Source organism: Carlito syrichta, unplaced genomic scaffold (assembly GCF_000164805.1).
Source record: "Carlito syrichta isolate Samal-C Ts95f unplaced genomic scaffold, Tarsius_syrichta-2.0.1 Scaffold311768, whole genome shotgun sequence".
NCBI lineage: Eukaryota > Metazoa > Chordata > Mammalia > Primates > Tarsiidae > Carlito > Carlito syrichta.
The window spans coordinates 239,066-258,949 of NW_007255864.1; the positions used below are offsets into that span (position 1 = coordinate 239,066).

General features: G+C 41.0%; 1 protein-coding gene across 1 annotated transcript in view; it reads left to right on the forward strand.

Moving 5' to 3' along the window:
• The window catches only part of CDK19 (cyclin dependent kinase 19), a 127,104-nt gene that overhangs the window by 70,564 nt on the left and 36,656 nt on the right, over positions 1-19,884 (forward strand). Inside the window, exon 3 of the mRNA XM_021718055.1 lies at positions 5,770-5,880. Within this exon, the coding sequence (XP_021573730.1) occupies positions 5,770-5,880 (111 nt within the window). The remainder of the gene's footprint in view (positions 1-5,769; positions 5,881-19,884) is intronic.

A 19,884-nucleotide genomic window follows, 5' to 3' on the forward strand; every position in this document is an offset into this window, starting at 1 on the left:
GGCGGGTCTCGAACCCGCGGGCTCAGGCAATTCACTTGCCTTGGCCTCCTAAAGTGCTGGGATTACAGGCTGAGCCAACGAGCCCGGCCAAAATGTATTTCTTAAGCAATAAGATTTAGAAACCAGCCAGGCTTGGTGACTCAGCCTGTAATCCCACGCCTTAGGAGGCCGAGGTGAGTGGATTGCCTGAGCCCACGGGTTCAAGACCCATCTGGGCAACTTGGTGAGACCTCATCTCTGCAATAAATCAAAAATTAGCCCAGCGTAGTAGCACATGCCTGTAATTCCGGCTACTCGGAAGGCTGAGGTGGAAGGATCGCCGGAGCCCAGCAGGTCGAGGCTGCAGTGACCACTGCACTCTAGTCTGGGCGACAGAGTGAGACTCCAACTCAAAAAAAAAAGATTTAGAAGCCAAAATCACTCCTTGAAACATGGTTGCAGAATGGGCTTTGTGGTAGCGCCATGAAGGCAACATCAATCTCCTTGTATATCTCCCTCAGAGTCTTGGGATGACCAGGGGCATTGTCAATAAGCAGGAATTTTTTGAAAGGAATTTCTTTTTTCTGAGTAATAGGTCTCAACAGTGGGCTTAAAATATTCAGTAAATCATGCTGTCAGCAGATACGCTGTCATCCATGCTTTGTTTTTCCATTTACATAGCACAGGCAGAGTAGATTTAGCTTTATTCTTATGGGACCTATAATTTTTTTAGAATGGTAAATAAACCTTGACTTCAACGTCAGGTCAGTAGCTGCCTTAGTCCCTAATAAGAGAATCCTTCGAAGCTTTGAAACCAGGCATTGACTTCTGCTCTCTAGCTATGGAAGCCCTAGATGTCTAGGGAAAAAAAGGAAGCCCTCTTTTGTCTACACTGAGAGTCTGTCATTCAGTACAGTCACCTTCATTGAGGATCTTAACTAGGTTTTCTGGATAACTGACAACTTCTCCGCCAGCACTTGCTGCTTTATTCCTCTAACCTCTGTGAACTTCAACCTTTTCTTCTGCAGCTTCCTCACCCTTCTCAACCTTCATAGAATTAAATAGAGTTAGGGCCTTGCTCTGGATTAGGTTTTGTCTAAAATAAATGTTGCTGTTTTGATCTTTTCTCCAGATTACTCAAACTTTCTTCATATCAGCAATATGACATGATTTGCTTTCTTGTCATCCTTGTGTTCACTGGAGTAGCACTTTCAATTTTAAGAAATTTTATCTGGGCCGGGTGCGGTGGCTCACACCTATAGTCCTAGCACTTTGGGAGGCCGAGGTGAGAGGATTGCCTGAGCCCAAGCGTTCGAGACCAGCCTGGGCAACTTGACGAGACCTGTTATCTACAATAAATCAAAAAATTAGCCAGGCGTGGTGGCACGTGCCTGTAGTTCCAGCTACTTGGAAGACTGAGATGGAAGGATCACCTGAGCCCAGCAAGTAGAGGCTGCAGTGTCCAGGAACATGCCACTGTGCTCCAGCCTGGGTGATAGAGTGAGACTTCAACTCAAAAAAAAATTTTTTTTAAATTTGCATTCACAACTTGGCTAACTGGTACAAGAAGCCTAACTTTCAATCTATTTTGGCTTTTGATGTGCCTTCCTCACTAAGTGTGATCATTTCTAGCCTTTGATTTAATGTGAGAGATGTGTGAGACTCCCTTTCACTTGAACTCTTAGAGGCCATTGTAGGGTTATTAGTTTCAGGGAGTAGGGAGACTTGGGGAGAGGTATAAAGATGGGAGGTGGTGGCCAGGCTCGGTGACTCAGCCTGTTGTCCCAGCACTTTGGGAGGCCGAGGTGAGTAGATTGCCTGAGCCCACAGGTATTCCTGTAGTTCTGGCTATTTGGAAGACTGCGGTAGAAGGATCACTGGAGCTCATCAGGTCGACACTGGGGTGGCTGTGAATGTGCCACTGCCCTCTTGTCTGGGTGACAGAGTGAGACTCTAACTCAAAAAAAAAATTTTTTTAAATAGAAGAAAAATGGGAGTTGGGGAAAGACACAGCTAGTGACTGGAGCAGTCAGAACAACCTTTACTGATTTAGTTCTCTGTCTTATATGGTTGCAACTTGTGACACTTCAAAATAATTACAATAGGCAATAGTCACATCAAAGATTACTGATCACAGATCAGTATAACAGACACAATAATAGTGAAAAAGCTTAAAATAAGAATTACCAAAATGTGGCACAATAACATGAAGTAAATGCATGCTGTTGGAAAAAATGGCACTAATAGACTTGCTTGATACAAGGTTGCTGCAGACCTTCGGTCTGTAAAAAATGTGATATCTATGAAGTATTGAAATGACCATCTGTAGATCATATTTTTAAGGTGATTTATATGGTGGTTTCTCAAAAAATTAACCCTTTGCATTTCCCTCAGAGGGGACATTGTAAAACTTGAATGTCCCAGGTGGAAGACATCAAACAAATTACTATTGAACTACATGAATCAATGAACCTGCACTGCATGTCAATGACTGTTTCACTTGTTACCACACATTAGAAAAATATAAGATATAAAATTTTGATTTTTTTTGTCAGAAACAAGTTCCATTATAAGTCAAATATCATTACAATAAAGTAATTGGTTCCAACACTATACTATGTAATACGAAGTGATTGGTTTTTCACTATTTTGTAAAAAAGTGCGGTTGACTTGCTGGTGGGTGATCCGCAAGATGTCTCCGAGTGCAAAGGGTTTTAAAGAATTACCATGGGATCTAGCCATTCCACTTCCGGGTGTAGATACAGAAGAATTGAAAACAGATTAAAACACTTATTTGTACATCAGTGTTCAAGGCAGCATTATTCATAGCTAAACAACCTAAGTATTTATCAAGGGACAAATGGATAAACAAAATGTGGTATATACACGCAATGGAATGTTATCCAGTCTTACACAGGAGTGAAATTATCATACATGCCACAACATGGATGAACATTGAAGACATTGTGTTATGTCAGAAAAGCCAGACACAAAAGGGCAAATACTGTTATTCTTTTCTTTCACTTATATGAGGTGCACACCTAGACTGGTCAAATTGAGGGAGATATGAAGTAGATTAGTGGTTATTGGGGGCTGGGGGAAGGGACAGGGAGATATTGTTTAATGGTATAAATTTTCAGTTTGGGATGATGAAAAAGTTCTGGAAATGTGTAGTGGTGATGGTGATTATTCTTAATCCCACTGAATGGTATACTTAAAAATAACTGAAGATGGTATATTTATGTTACGTCTGCCTTACCACAATTAAAATGTGATCTAGAAACGCCATGCAGCTGTAACAGGACCAGAAAGATTTCTATATGTTGATGCTGTATTGATGTTGAGCGATTTCTGAGATTAAACGTGTTTTTTAAAAAGTAAGGTGCAGAACAGTGAGTATATTTATGCTGTCTTTGGTGTAAATAAAGGAGGATAAACATATATATTCATATTTGCTTTTATTTGCATAAAGAAACATTACAAGGATAAACAGCTCATAAACATTTTTACCAAGAGGGCGGCAGATAGGACCAGTTGTGAGACATGTCAGTATTTATCCTTGATGTAAACTTTTGATTTTTGAACCATGTAAATGTATTATCTAGTCAAAATAATCTTTTAACATGGGACTTAAAGTGAATTCATTTTAACATGGGATCAACAACTTGTAATTGCAGGGAAGATTGTTTTCAGAGGTGTTAAATATTGCTGCTTGTGGCATCCCCGCTCCCAGACAACTGAAGTCTGGGGATCAGGGGCCGAGCCAGCATGGGATGTCTCAAGAGCCTTGTTCAGAGGTGGCAGTGGCATTTTGCCTTCCAGTCCCCTGCAGGCTGCACAGGGAATGTATCTTGGTAGAAATCTGACAAAGGCAAACTTTCTCAAGTTCGTCAACATCAGGGAGTCAGAAAGAGGGAGATAGCCGGTGTACCTGGGGCAAGGCCTCTTACTAGGGTTTAAGTACTTTAAGCCTGGCATGGCACTGGGGCACTTAAAAATATTTGACAGAGTCACAGAGCCCAGTGTGTTCTGAAGTAACTCACTCTTGATAGAGCTCACATCTCTCCAAATGGGAACCTTCTTTGACTTCATCATTAACTAGGATCATGCGTGTGTAAAAGCAGGGCTACTTTATATTTCTTAGCAGTAGTGACAGAGATAGCCGCTGGTGGCCTGGCACCGGGAATAGGACTACTGTGTCTTTCCTTGTCACTTGCCTCCCAGCTCTTCCCTTCCCACCAGGACCCAAGACGAAATACTTGAGGGAACCCTGAGACAGGTTGGAGAAAGTCGAAGGCCGGCAAGCGGCAGTCCAGCCCACCCTAGCTCTCAACTCCATAGTTGTGTTCTAGGGCATGTGGGCTGGAGGCAGAGTCCAGGGAGTCGTACCCCAGAATCATGCCAGGTTACAGCTGGAAGAGCACTTTCAGGCAGCATTGTCAAGGTGCAGAAGAGTAGAAAAAGCTGAGATGCAGAGCCAAAATGAGGAAACTGAGGGACGAGGGAATCTGCAGGCAAAAACAGTCAAGAAATAGGAACCTGGGATGTGGTCTATAAACCTCCGAGGGATGGAGCTCAGGTGATTTTTACGTGATTCCAACTCAGGTGCTCAAGGTACACCTCACTCGTTTAAAGTTGGTAATGTTATTACAAGTGTAAGCAGTTGATTTTTCTCTGCCTCATTGATCTGTTTATGTGTCTGTCTTCCCTACTGCATTGTGGGAATTGAAGACAAGGACTCCTTAGCTGTGGTTGAAAAAGCATGGGACTTCAGAATCAGACCGATCTATTTAAGTCCGGCCCCTTTTCTTTCTAGCTGTTGCACTTTGACCAAGTTATTTTTATCATACTGAACCTCGAGTTCTTTGTGCATCGTAGGATTGTTATAAGGATTAAATGAGAGAAAAGCATTTGTATATAATCATCTTGCACATAGAAGGTATTCAGTATAGTTTTCCTCCCTTTCTCTTTTTGTATCTTCCACAGAGCTTTACATTGAAAGGATACTAAAAATATTTATCACATTGAATCTGTTTCTCTCCACCTATTAAATCTGAACCCTAGTTAAGGACAGCCCGAGGCAGGTGTATTTATGAGGCTTTTACCTTGAGCCGTAATGTCAGTATTGCTAAATATTTTATCAAGCAACTGTCTGTTACATGCCACGTGCTAAGTCTTCACTCACTGCTCTAGTCTGCTTTCTCCCAGGTTGTCCAAGTCCAAATTAAAGCTTCGACTTTGGGAAGGCCTATTTCTTTTTCTACTTACAGGACCTGTTCTCTACTCTAGTTTTTATAAATGGGCATTAGAGTCATTCCCACACTCACTAGTTTTCAGGAAAACCTCATACACGCTCTGGGCACGGCTCAGTGTAGGAGTTGTTAAATGCCTTTTGATCTTTTGAAAAGTACTTCTTGAGCACTACTACTGTGTTAGGGTGGAGATAGCAGTATTAACACATGCTTCCTGCCTCCCAAGGAACTGATCCTCTTGTAAAAAATATATGTATGTGCCAGAATATAACTAATTCTTTAGAGAGATGATAGTACTTTTGTTTACTGTTTCACATTTTGCCATTCAAAATGATCCTGTTTAGAAAATACGTTCCTACTTGTAGTCCCTGGCAAGAAAGAAAGTAAAACAGAGTAAAGCAAAATATACATACGCATAGGATAAGAATTGGAAAGCTATGCACCAGATGTCAAGGAGCTTATCTCTGAGGAGTGGTATTTGGGGCAGTATTTTTCTTTTTCATTTTATTTTGCTGACCCCTCTTTCTCTTGCATTCAGCTTTTACGAGAGTTGAAGCACCCCAATGTGATCGCGCTGCAGAAGGTATTCCTTTCTCACAGTGACAGGAAGGTGTGGCTGCTGTTTGACTATGCAGAGCATGACTTGTGGGTAAGTGTCACCTCGCTGTGTTTTCTGCATGATTTTACACAGGCTTGGAGCATGTGTGTGTGCAGTAAGTTTTGCTCATGCACGGAGGGGACAACCTACTCTGTCAGCCACAGTTCAGAATAAATACAGTAAAAATAAATGCTGAGTTTACATAGTTTGAGCAGTGAACTAACATTTTTCTGAGAAGACAGTTCTTGTAATATTTAGAAATTTCACTTCAGAACATTTTAATGAGTGGGTGACAAGAATTTTATGCAAGTAATTAATGGCAGATTACTAATATATACATGAAAATTACTTTCTTGTGTGACAGTCACAGGAGGTTCAGATTTAACCAGGTATATACTTGTGAATGGTTTCTCTTTCCAAGTCAAGGTCAGCCTCTTGCAGCATTTTAACATTTAAAACAGGCTCTACCAAGTAGAGGTAGATGTGTGACTTTGTTTTATCAATATAAGAAAGAAGCAAAGAATTTGAATTTCTTTTTTTTTTTTTTTGAGTTGGAGTCTCACTCTGTCGCCCAGACTGGAGTGCAGTGGCCACTCCCGGCCACCGCAGCCTCGACCTGCTGGGCTCCGGCGATCCTTCCACCTCAGCCTTCTGAGTAGCCGGAATTACAGGCATGCACTACCACGCCCAGCTGATTTTTTGTAGAGATGAGGTCTCGCTGCCCAGGCGGGTCTCGAACCCGCGGGCTCAGGCAATCCACTCACCTCAGCCTCCCAAAGGCGCGGGATTACAGGCTGAGCCACCGAGCCCGGCGAATTTGAATTTCTAAATTTTAAAGTTAGGAACCAGAACATTTAAACATTTTATGAGAAACTACTAAAAGTAATAAAATTCAAATTTGGCTGTAAGTTCAAACTATGGATAATTAAATTTTAATTCAGTATGATGGGTTTTTTTAAAATTTATATAAATTATACATCTGTTTAGGAATCACTTTAACAGATGCAGGTCTTAAAGGAACTTTCAGAGTTTAAATGCTATTACAACAGATATTGACAAGAACCTCCAGTGTGATTTTCTCAATTCTTTTCATGAATATACACAAAAATTGAGTTTCCCCATTTTTCTCCATTCCTTTTTATGTCCTCTGTGTCTCCCAAGGTTTACTTGACAGTGTATGAACTTCACTTTGACCGTCAGTGACATGCTGGAAGAAGAGGGAGTGCCCCGGACTAGGCAAAGCCTGTAGACTGTACTGTTCAATATGGTGCACACACTGATTTTTACCTGTTTTTTTTCTGATATGACTATTAAAAAGTTGAAAGTTATGTATGTGGCTCCCATTATATTTCCATTGGAAATCACTGTTACAGCATAAACTCTAATTTTCTATTTTGTTTTTAAATCAAGTGAATGTTTTTGAACAATTTATGAAAACTGAGAAAGTTGGCCAGGAGTGGTAGGCTCAGCCTGTAATCCCAGTACTTTGGGAGGCTAAGGCGCGAGGATTCCCTGAGCCTGGGGGTTCAAGTCTAGCCTGGGTGATAGAGTGACACTCTGACTCAAAAAAAAAAGACCAAATGGTATGTAAAATTATTAAACTATTTATACAGTTATTTATACAGTTTTTGTAGAGATGAGGTCTCACCAAGTTATCCAGGCTGGTCTCAAACCCCTGGCCTCAGGCAATCCTCTCGCATCTGCTTCCCAAAGTACTAGAGCTACAGGCGTGTGCCACCACACCTGGCTAATTTTTTGAGTTAGCGTCTCACTCTGTTGTCCAGGCTGGAGTGCAGTGGCACACTCATGGCCACTGCAGCCTTACCCTGCAGGGCTCTGGCAATCCTTCCACCTCAGCCTTCCAAGTAGCTGTAACCACAGACATGTACCACCATGGCTGGCTAATTTTCTGATTTATTGTAGAGATGATATCTCACCAAGTTGCCCAGCCAGATCTCGGACCCCTGGACTCGGGCAATTTTCTCCCTTCCACCTCCCAAAGTGCTGGGATTACAGGCCTGAACTACCCACTGTTCCTGGCCCCATTTGGTCATTTTAAAGTTAGTGGAGCGCTGTTGACAACTTCACCAGTATTATTTACATAGGGTTTTTTGATTGCTCTCAGTGACCATTTTGGCATGTTTTTGGACAGAGCCCAGGGTAGGTGGGGATGGAGGTGGAATTGAGGATGGGAAAAGGAACATTTCTTCCCTTTCATTACTATGTTTTTATAACCCACAATATAACATGTGGCTGTAACAATTTGAATATGATAATCCAGTTGTATCTTTTCTTTTCTTTTTTTCTTTTTTTTGTTGGAGTCTCACTCTGTCGTCCAAGCTGGAGTGCAGTGGCACGCTGCTCACAGTCACTGCAGCCTGAGGTTAGGCGATCTTTCCACCTCAGCCTTCCAAGTAGCAGGTGCACGCCACCATGCCCGGCTGACTTTTTGATTTATTGCAGAGATGAGGTCTCGCCAAGTTGCCCAAGCTGGTCTCAAACCTGTGGGCTCAGGCAGTCCTCTCACCTTGACCTCCCAAAGTGCTAGGATTACAGGCTTGAGCCACCACGCCTGGCCTCAGTTGTGTCGATTTCTGCGGAATCGAATTCCCCATTTTTCTCTCCCTCTTCCTTTCTAGTGATTTCCTAGTCAGTATTGACTCCTGGGAGTATATCCTAATTAATTCTGTGCCAAAAGAAGGTGGAAATTCCCAATAATTCAAACGTGCAAATATACACAGTCAATGGTGTTACCTGGAAAGCGTTGACTTTTTATAGAATAGTAAGGATATAGTTTTTTTTTTTCTTTTTTTTATCTTTCATTCTGTTAGTAGAGAATATAATACTATTCTTAGGTAGTGTTTAAATATCAACCCTCTTTACCTTTTACTCCTATTAATGAAAATCTTAATAGTGTCAGTAAATCTAGTCATTATAACCCCACGTCAGCACGGTCACATTCACCCGTAAAATAGATTCAGTTTTGGTTGACTTTGTTATTTTTCTGTGTGTCCTTGTTGGCCTTTAGTACGTAATTTTAAAATATAGAGTATTTATTATGGTCTTGATTGTGTTTTATTGGCATAGATATTAGCAAAGACAATATATTATAGTATTTTTTACTTTTTCACTTTTAGCATATTATTAAGTTTCACCGTGCATCAAAAGCAAATAAAAAGCCCATGCAGTTGCCAAGATCTATGGTTAAATCTTTACTTTACCAGATTCTTGATGGTATCCATTACCTCCATGCAAATTGGGTGCTTCACAGAGACTTGGTAAGTATGTTTTTTTAACTCATCAGTATGTTTTTTTCCTTCTCTTTAAAAAAAAAGATCTCTTTTTCATACACTTATTATAAAGTATAATTAATTATAGAAAATTTTTGAAACACGCATAAGTGAAAAAGAAGGAAATAAAAAAGAAGGTCACTTCTAAACCTACAATCAAAAGACACCATTATTAACATTTAGTGTATATATTCCGTTATATTTATGAGTAGCTGTAAAATGTCAGTGTGATTTTTAACAAATGCTTGCTGTATAATTTTAGTGGCGTAGTCACATGTGAAACAAGTACGTCTTAATTCAGTTTGTTCACATTGCTTATCATTAGTAAAAACATAATTGAAGACTAAGTTCTCATTTTTTTCCTCTTAAGATCTAAACTGAAATAATGACATTACATCTGGTAAAAATAATGCTATCAGTATTAACAATAAATACATGAATAAATTTAGCAGGTGGAATATACTGATTAGGCAAATTAGCCACAATTCAAATGTTTGATTTCACTTTTTATTCAGAATTAATTTAACAAACATTTATTAATATCAAATTATATGCTAGATATCTTCACATAGTTGTCATTTTAGTTTATGTGGATGCGATTTTTTGTGTGTTCAGAAGATAAGGTTACAGAATAGCTGTGGTCCTCGTTTACCCTCAATTTATCAGTGGGGGTTTTATCTTGCCCCTACCTCCACAAAGTGATTTCATCATTTATTTCTTAGACCTTGAGAATTCTAGGAATATGTTGGGGATACATCTAAGTAGATTTCATCTTACTAGCTGATAAGTGTTTATTATAGAAAGGAATGAAAACATAAGGAAATCTAGTGAGTATCCAGTGGCATCCTGTCAGTCAGGCTTGTCATCTGACCTGACCACCTCTTGCTGTGGCACTGTGGTTCAGTTGGGGCCAAGTGATAGTGACCAAAAGAGATGCATTTACCATTGTAACAGAAGCATTACACCGGTGATTTTTTGCTGTAAGGTTCTTCAAGACTTCTACGTATCACTTTACTATTAGCCATGAATCAGCATGTTTTAAGATGATTCTTGGGAGATAAGATTGTTCTAGATCATAAGAAGACTTCCTTTATAAACGGGTTTTTAAATTTTAATCTGCTGTGTGTACTTAATGTAATCTGTTCAAGTTATATTTCTGAGATTATGTTCTTGTTTGAATCATTGATCAGAGTCTTTTACTGAAGACCAATTAATTTGGGCTCTTTTCTCTTGTTTCACAAAATTGTAGATTTTGTTCTAAACAGCGTCATTTAACACATTTTATTCATGATATTACATGTGAATGTCCACTGATACTAAAATTCACTGTGCCCGGGACTCAGTGTTCTCCCATCCAGACTTGCTGCTGCTTTAATATCTTCTGTTTTGGTTGTAGCACCATCCTCTTCCAAGCCTAGAAACTGCTTTTACCTCTTTGCAGATCCTTCTTTGCATGTGGTGGCTCACGCCTGTAATTCCAGCATTCTGGGAGGTGGAGGTGAGAGGATTGCCTGAGCTCAGGGGCTGGAGACCAGCCTGGGCAACTTGGCAGGACCTCGTCTCTACAATAAATATAAAAATTGGGACTGGACTCGGTGGCTCAGCCTGTAATCTCAGCACTTTGGGAGGCCAAGGCGAGTGGATTGCCTGAGGCCCGGGTTTGAGACCAGCCCAGGCAACTGGGCGAGACCTCATCTCTACAATAAATAAAAAAATTAGCCAGGCATAGTAGTGTGCACCTGTAGTTCTGGCTACTTGAAAGACTGAGGTGGAAGGATCGCCAGAGCCCAGCAGGTCGATGCTGGGGTAGCCGTGAGTGTGCCACTGCCCTCCAGCCTGGGTGACAGAGTGAGATTCTGACTCAAACAACACAAAACAAAACAAAAACACAAATAAAATATCTCTTCCATTCATCGCTTTCATCTCTGGTGCCTCATCCCTAGACCGACCTTTATTATCTCTCTCTCTTTTTTTTTTTTTTGAGTTGGAGTCTCACTCTGTCACCCAGACTGGAGTGCAGTGGCCGCTTCTGGCCACTGTAGCCTCGATCTGCTGGGCTCCGGCGATCCTTCCGCCTCAGCCTTTCAAGTAACCGGAATTACAGGCATGCGCTACCACACCCGGCTGATGTTTTTTGATTTATTGTAGAGATGAGGTCTTGCCGCCCAGGCGGGTCTCGAACCCGCGGGCTCCCAAAGGCGTGGGATTACAGGCTGAGCCACCAAGCCCGGCTATTATGTCTTATGTTATGGGCCTAGCCTCTTAACTTGTCTCGTCAACAATCTCTTTCCCCCAGTCTGTTTTAGACCTTCTGACTAATTATTCAGCTCCTGCTCAAGAACTTTGAAATAGTTCCTCATTGCTTACAGACTAAAGCTCTAGTTCCTTGTTTGGCTTTCAGAGTCTTACATGATACAGCTCCACTGCCTCTAAAATTTGTCTTTATCCCAGTCATCTTTCACATGTACTTTATTAGTGAACTGTTGACTGTTCTGTTCCCTGCCTCATTGGCCTTTATTTTTCCTGTCTTAAAACTCCTTACCTCTGTCTCTACATAGTCAAATACTACCTGTCTTTCAGGCCCCAGCACAAATGTTAAAACTTACCCTTGGCTGGGTGTGGTGGCTCACATCTGTAATACCAGGACTTTGAGAGCCAAGGTGGGAGAATTGCTTGAGCCCAGGAGTTTGAAACCAGCCAGGGCAATATAGGGAGATTTCCTCTTTACAAAAAATAGTAAAATTAACTGGGCCTGGTGGCTCACACCTGTAATATCAGTACTTTGGGATCTGAGGTGGGAGAATCACTTGAGCCCAGGGGTTTGAGACCAGCCTGGGAAACATAGTGAGACCTCTTCTCTACAAAAAATAGAAAAATTAGCCAGATGTGGTGGCACACACTTGTGGTCCCAGCTACTTGTGAGACTGAGGTGGAAGGATAACCTGAGCCCAGGAGATCGAGGCTGTAGTGAGCTGTGATCTTGCCATTGTACTCTAGCCTGGGTGACAGAGTGAGACCCAGACTTAAAAAAAAACAAAAACAAACAAACAAAAATACCTTGCCCTCACATCCATTTTTGCTTGGAGGTAATCTCTCCTTAATACTGGTTCCTATTATACTTCATTTTATCCTATGACATCATTTATTGGTATTACAGTCATTTATGGAGTTTCCTTTGATCATCTTCTAGCCTGGAAGCTTCTTGAGAGAGCAGGGTCTGTGTCTGACTCTTGTATCCCACTACCCTGTACATGATAGGTGCTGAGGAAATCTTTCCTCAGTGAATAAATGTCAGTGAGAATATTATTGAGGGATTTTGGGGATCAGTATTTTAACACACTGTCCTTAATGAACATGTATTATTTTCTTGTGTGTGTAAATCTTGGAGGGATGGGAACAGTACAGGTGTGACTGTATCAGAGACCTTCTCAAGAAGCTTATAAGCTGAGAGAAGGAATATGACACACACATGAATGATTCTGCGTTAAGATGGGCAGGATGGAGCATGACTGTCATTCTGGGAGAGGCATAGACCAGCTACTAGTCCAGGTCAGAAGAGTCCAGGCTCTGAAAGCTTTGGAGGGCAGGTGGCATTCGAGCTGGACCCTGAAGGACAGGCAGAATTCAAGAGAGATTTGGGGAGTTAAGGCAACCTAGGGGAGTGCTGGATTTAACTATTCTGCGGTAAGAGAGTTTTTGGGTTCTCTCCGAAAGGGTGTGTGGTCTGCCTGGCTCAAGTGTGGACAAGCTGAATTGGGGTAGTGTGAGTGAGGTAAGACTAGAAAGATGTGGGGTGGAGCCTGCTTGAGACAGGGCCTCAACATCAGGCTAGAGAGTTCTGGGTCTTTTTGTTTTAAGTACTGAAAGTTCATGACCAAGAGAGTGAATCCCCCCACCGCCCCAAGAAGCCACCACTGATTTTTATTACTTCACTCATAGCATGAACACAGTGTGGAAAGTGTGTTCTGAGCATGGTTCTGATACAATAGCAGTGGCTTATATTTGACCCACATGTTTTCTGAATGCCTCCACCCTTCAAGTAAGTCTCTCTGATAAGATTTGAAACTCTAAACCAACAGGAAGCTAGTCTGTGACAACCTTCTCAATTCTCTTCAGAGTCCTGGTCCTGTGCCATATTGTCATGGTTTTGCCCAAGTACTTTCAGGAGTGGTAGATTTAAATTGTATGCTTTCTTGGTAGATAAATCCTGTGGTAGATACAGAAATATAAAGTATATCAAATGTTAATATGGTGTTAAAAGGAAGAGGATAGAGACATCCTCTTGAAAAAGCTTTGTTTGTTTGTTTGTTTTTTGAGTTGGAGTCTCACTCTGTCGCCCAGACTGGAGTGCAGTGGCCGCTCCCAGCCACTGCAGCCTCTACCTGCTGGGCTCCGGTGATCCTTCCGCCTCAGCCTTCCAAGAAGCTGGAATTACAGGCGTGCGCTACCACGCCCGGCTACGTTTTTGATTTATTGTAGAGATGAGGTCTTGCCAAGTTGCCCAGGCGGGTCTCGAACCCGCGGGCTCAGGCAATTCACTCACCTCGGCCTCCCAAAGTGCAGGATTACAGGATGAGCCACCGAGCCCAGTGAAAAAGTATTTTTTAAAAGTGGAGTTGCTAGCCAGGCACAGTGGCTCACGCCTATAATCCCAGCACTTTGGGAGGCTGAGGTGAGAGGATTGCCTGAGCTCGCAGATTCGAGACCCACCTGGGCAACTTGGCGACACCTCACCTCTACAATAAATTAAAAAATTAACCGAGCGTGGTGGCTCATGCCTTTAGTTCCAGCTACTTGGAAGGCTGAGGCAAAAGGATCGCCGGAACCCAGCAGGTCGAGGTTGCAGTGGCCGTGAGGGTGCTACTGCCCTCCAGCCTAGCCAATAGAGTGAAACTCCAACTCAAAAAAAAAAAAAGAATAGAGTTGCTGTTTCAGTCAATGACTTTTTTTTTTCCTTTAATGTTTAATTTCCTATTGATATAAGAACTCTGGCTTTACACTGTCAGTCACAACAGTTTCAGAGTGCTTACCATCTCTAAATTTTCATTTGAAGCGAGGAAGTCAGAAAATTCATACAATTAAATGTGTTATAGAGTGAATATGAATTTTCACTAATAATGTAACCAAAAACAAAAGCAAAAGTAAATAAAAGCTGGTGTTTTGGCCATCACACGTGGAAGTATTACATCATCAAAAAAGTTGGTGTTTTTCATTATGATTGATTTTATATCTGGAACAGTATTTTAATTATGTCATTTGGATCCTAGAATTTAATACAGAAATAGAGAATTTAAATAAAGTCACCAGAAAAGAAAAACCCTTAAATTGAGGAATTGCTTTAAAAGGAAAGGGGAAAGAGAGCTAAATATATTCATCTTGGCTGAGAGACAGTGAAGTAGAGACATAAGTCTATAAATATTTGGAACTTGTAAACACCAAAGGAGAAAAGATGTATTTTAATTTTGCAGCAGGATATAACTAAGAGTAAGAAGATGAAATATAAGATGACTCATTTTTATGGGATTACTATTGTGGTATACTGGAAGAATGCCAAGATATAGTTGATCTCTTTTTCATAATTATGAGCTTCTTGAGAGCAAGGTTCATATCTCACTAATTTTTGTGGTCGTAGCCTCGGCATATTGTTTGCTCATAAAATACTTGAACGAAATTTCAGCAAAGCAGCAGTCAATTTCACATTATTCTTTAGCAAGGATAGAGAAATACTGGCTACATGATGATATTACTAAGTGAATTTATGGTCCTTAGTTCCAGAGTATTGCTGCTGGATTGGTGGCATAAGCTGAACTATTATTTAGACTCTCTTTTCACTTTCTTATCCCAGAACCCAGTACCTGGTAGGCACTAGATCATTACTGAGTGAGTGCTCCAGGGCCCCAGCCCTAGCACTGCCTTTTAAAAAATATTTGTGGAGGTTCCATCCCCAAACTCTAACTGGGCTTTGAATAATAATTATCTTTCAGATTAGTGCATGAATTTGCAATCTTTTGAAGTCTATAGGCAGAAATAACTATATAGCCCGCCAACATGGTACAGTATATGGAAATGTAAGATCCACTTGAGAGAGAAAATAATTTGTATCTAGGAATCTTTTGGGATGTGTTGTTAATTAACATATACTGAACATTTTTGGATTGTTAAAAAAATCACTTCTGTTATGGATCTAAAAACTAACTTGTTCTATTAGAGGTCGCCTAGAATAGTAATAATAACAAAAAAGCCTTTCTAATACTTGGACTCAGACATGATTTCAGTTGATTAAAGAAAGTGCTGTAATCTGGGCACAGCAGCGCATACCTATGGTCCCAGCTTCTCCGGAGGCTAAAGTGGGAGGATCACTTGACTCCGAGAGTTTGAGGGCTGTAGTGTGCTGTGTTTGCATCCATGAATAGCCATTGCAGTTCAGTCTGCACAACATGGCGAGACCCAGTCTCTAAAATAAATAATAAATAAATGAAATAGAAAAGAAAATGATGCAATAGGTCTTCTAGCTACAGAGGAAAGTACAGATATTTTCAATTTATGAGGGGGTAACGTCCCAATAAACCCATCATAAGTTGAAAATATTATAGGTCAAGTACATTTTTAAGTTATGAGTATGATGGGTTTATCCAAAAGTAACCCCATTGTAGGTTGAGGGTCTTTATGAATGCATATTGCTCTTACACCCTTGTAAAGTTGACACATTGTGAAGTTGATCCATTGTAAGTTGAGAATCATCTATATATTACATGACTCTGGTTACTTTATCATACTGATTGACATCAAACTGTAGTTTTTTCTTTCTTTCTTATGATATCTGCTTATTCAGGCAGAATAGTTACTAGATTTTCAGCAGGATTCTAGATTGTTTATGTATATTTTAAGTCTGTCTGTGTTATCTATTGCTGTGTAACAGATTAACCCAAAGCTTAGTGACTTAAGGCAACCTTTATTATTTCACGGCCTCTGTGTTCATGAATCCGTTGTGGCTTATGTGGTCCTTTGTGTCAAGGTCTCTTAAAAGGTTAAGGTCATTTAAAGGCTCAACTGGGAAGAAACCCCACACTGATTCCTTTGGGTGCCGGCAGGCTTCATTTCCTTATGAGTGATGGGTGGAAGTCCCCTGGGATCTCTCCACGGAGACTCTCACGGCATAGCAGTTTCTTTCATCACAATGACAAAGAGAGAATATGTGTATTAACAAGATGAAAGTTAGTCTTTCATAACTAAGTCATGGAAGAGACAGTCCATTAATTTTGTTGAATTTTTCATTTGAAGCAAGACAGTAGGCAGAGTCCATGCTTGAGGAGAGGAGTTTTAACAGTCTGTACACTAGGAGGTGGGAAGGATTGGATACAATATCCGAAGCTGCCTGTCATGAAATCTCAGAAGCTTTTAAATGATATTTGGGGCTGGGCACTATGACACGCACCTGTGGTCCCAGCTACTTGAGAGGGTCCCTTGAGCCCAGGAGTTGGTCTCCAGCATGGGTAGCATAGTGAGACCCTGTCTCTAAAACAAAACAAAACAAAACAAAACAAAAATTAAATGATATTTGAATCCTGTTATTGTCCTTTGTATTTAGAAGAAATGCAGTAAAGACAATGTAAAAGTCCTTGTCTTTCATAGACAATTTTTCCATGTGTAAAAGTTACACAGATGATAGAGTTTGGGGGCAGTTCTGGTTCTAAAGAGCTAAAAAATAATTATAATGTACTAATTATCTCTCCCCTTTACATATGTTCTTCAGTCATTTATTTTCAGAATTCAGAATATGTTCCTCAATTTCCCTTTCTCTCCTCTCCCTCCTCTCTTTCTCCTGTTATTAGACTGCAGGTTTAATCTCCTTAAGTTCAGAAGGCATGCTCAACTGAGGTCCAGAATTATTCCTGTAAACATAGCTGATATTTGCATCCTTTTGTGCAGTCTGAGACCTATGCTTATCACTAGTACTAGTGCTTTCTTATTTCTGTATTTCACTCATTTGTGAAAAGCAGGGGCAAATACATGAAGAAATATTTAAATTATGGTAAAAACATTTTTTCCAAGGTTGATAATTCTGCTGAGTTGTAACAGCCAGCCAAGAGGCACTAAAAGAATATTGTGGGGAAGCATGAAAAGGATCGTTAGCTAAGGAGAGTGTTTAAAGACATCACTGTGGGAAAGCCTGATGCGGTGTATATGAAAATCAGGGACGGCCTTCTGTTTTCACTCAGCTGGAAGAAAAATGCTGTACTGTGAATCTTTCTGAAAGTCTGATTAAAAAGAAGTGCTCAGAAGTCTCTGTGTGCAGCACAGCTTCTCTTCATAAAGTATCTGACAAGGAGATACAACAGGGCTTTAATTTAGTCTCTGCTAAAAAGGGCCTGATAGGACAAAATCCTTAAAATCTTACTGTAACCATCTTACCAGCATTTTGCAGGCATTTCAATATTGCTATGGAGTTTAATCTTACTTATTCTTATGATGGAAGCTGAAAACATTTATCTCTAAGATAGCTAATCTTGTTCCTTAAGCCTCAGCTTACTCATCTGTAAAATGGGGGGTAATGGTAGTAATTTATATGGTTGTTGACCCTCGGTTTTAAATCCAGAGTTCCTGAATTTCTACTAATTTCCCTTCTGTAGACGCTTCTGTACATTCTTTCTTGATCCCATCAGTAATCCCAAGAGACCCTTTTTGTAGCCCTCTTTCTTCCCCAGAACTCTTGAGCCTGGTACTCTTCTAGCCACTTTGCTTTACAAAGTACAGATCCAGTGTAAGTATGTGAAACACGTCACTTGGTGTTTAAAAAGTAGGCTGTGTTTCATCCTGCTGATATTTAAGTATTACAAATATTTTTGCCAAGTCTTCATATTTAAAACTATGAAAGTTTTTAAAAAGCTTGATTAAATGAGATCACAATTAGCAAGTGCTTCAAGCTTACATTCGTTCTTCCTTTTTTTTTTGCATTGGAGTCCCACTCCATCACCTAGCATGGAGTACAGTGACACACTATAGCCTCAACCTGCTGAACTCAGGCGATCCTTCAGCCACAACCTGCCAAGTGACTGGGATTACAGGCACGTGCTAGCACGTGTGGCTAATTTTTTTGATTTATTGTAGAGACAGGGTCTTGCCAAAATGCCCAGGGTGGTCTTGAACCCCTGCATAGGCAGTTCTCTCATCTCCTTCCAAAGTGCTGGCATTACAGGCTTGAGCCATCTCACCCAGCTTCATTCTGCCCTCTTGAATGCAAAATTACTAAGAGAGGCTTTGTAGGTAACAACTCCATGCCAGTCAAATGCCTTTCTCTGTTACTTATTTTTTGTTTCTTTGTTTTTATTTATTTATTTATTTATTTATTGAAGTTGGGATCTCACTCTGTTGCCTGGGTTGGAGTGCAGTGGCATGATCACAGCTGATCTCAACCTCAACTCCCACCTAGCCTCCTGAGTAACTGGGACTGCAGGCATGCACCATTACTCCCAGCTAATTTTTTGATTTTTTTTTTGTAGAGATGAGGTCTCACCATGTTTCCCAGACTGGTCTCAAATCCGTGGATTCAAGTGATCCTCCTGCTTCAGCTTCCCAAAGTGCTGGGATTACAGGTGTGAGCCACTGCACCCAGCCTTTATTTTATTTATTTTTGTTTTGTTTTGTTATATTATGGAGTTGGAGTCTCACTCGGTCGCCCAGACTGGAGTGTAGTGGCCACTCCCGGCCACTGCAGCCTGGACCTGCTGGGCTCCAGTGATCCTTCCGCCTCAACCTTCCAAGTAGCTGGAACTACAGGCATGCGCTATCACGCCTGACTAATTTTTTGATTATTGTGGAAATGAAGTCTCGCCAAGTTGCCCAGGCGGGTCTCGAACCCACGGGCTCAGGCAATTCACTCACCTCAGCCTCCCAAAGCACAGGATTACAGGCTGAGCCACCGAGCCCAGCTATTTGATTTATTAAGCTAACATCCTAATTAAAGAGAGTTATGGCAGAAAGTAGTATTAATTTTAATATGACTTAAGCATTCTAATTTCTCTTGGATATCTCTGACCCGCAATTTTAGGTGATTTTGGACAATTACAAATCTTTCCATGCTGAAGAATCATACTAGAGGCCCTGCTGGTGACCTTGGTTCTTTACAAGTTCCTTAGCGCAGTGTCCTTGATGGTCTGTCACTCAGCTGTGTATGTCTGCAGTCTGGGGGCCTTTAATGGCAGTGATGCCATCCACATACCAGACTCCTGTTTTGCTATCTCTACCTGAGGCCATCAGACGTGGTGGTTCTTGCAGTGTTCTGGATACTGTGGCACACACCTCACACATGTGAGAAGGTGATAGTGTTTTCTGGACATGGGCTGAGCCTTTTTCTGACATGATAAGTTTCTTCACCATCTGTACCCACAGCCTAGTACCTGGAACTTCCTCCAGAGTTCTACACAACTGTCAGCTTGAATTACAACGTCCAAGAGGGCTAGCTTTATTGGGGCTGTGATTGGACTCACAGTGATATCTGAGGTTCCTTAAGGTTTAGCTGAGGGACAGGGTAGTTTGATGATCCCAGACTTTAACATAAAGTTTTAGGAACTGTACTGACAAACACAAGTTTTAGAAAGCTGTTTATCAAACTAACTTCAAGGTCGCTAAGAGGGTATAATCAAGGTGTAGTCTCCATTGATGGCAATTGCAGGAACTGGTTAGGAACCGAGGCTACAGACACGAGCACCAGCACTTTGAAGCTTGTGGTTAAAACTAAAGAGTCAATTCAGGTGTGCTAGTTATT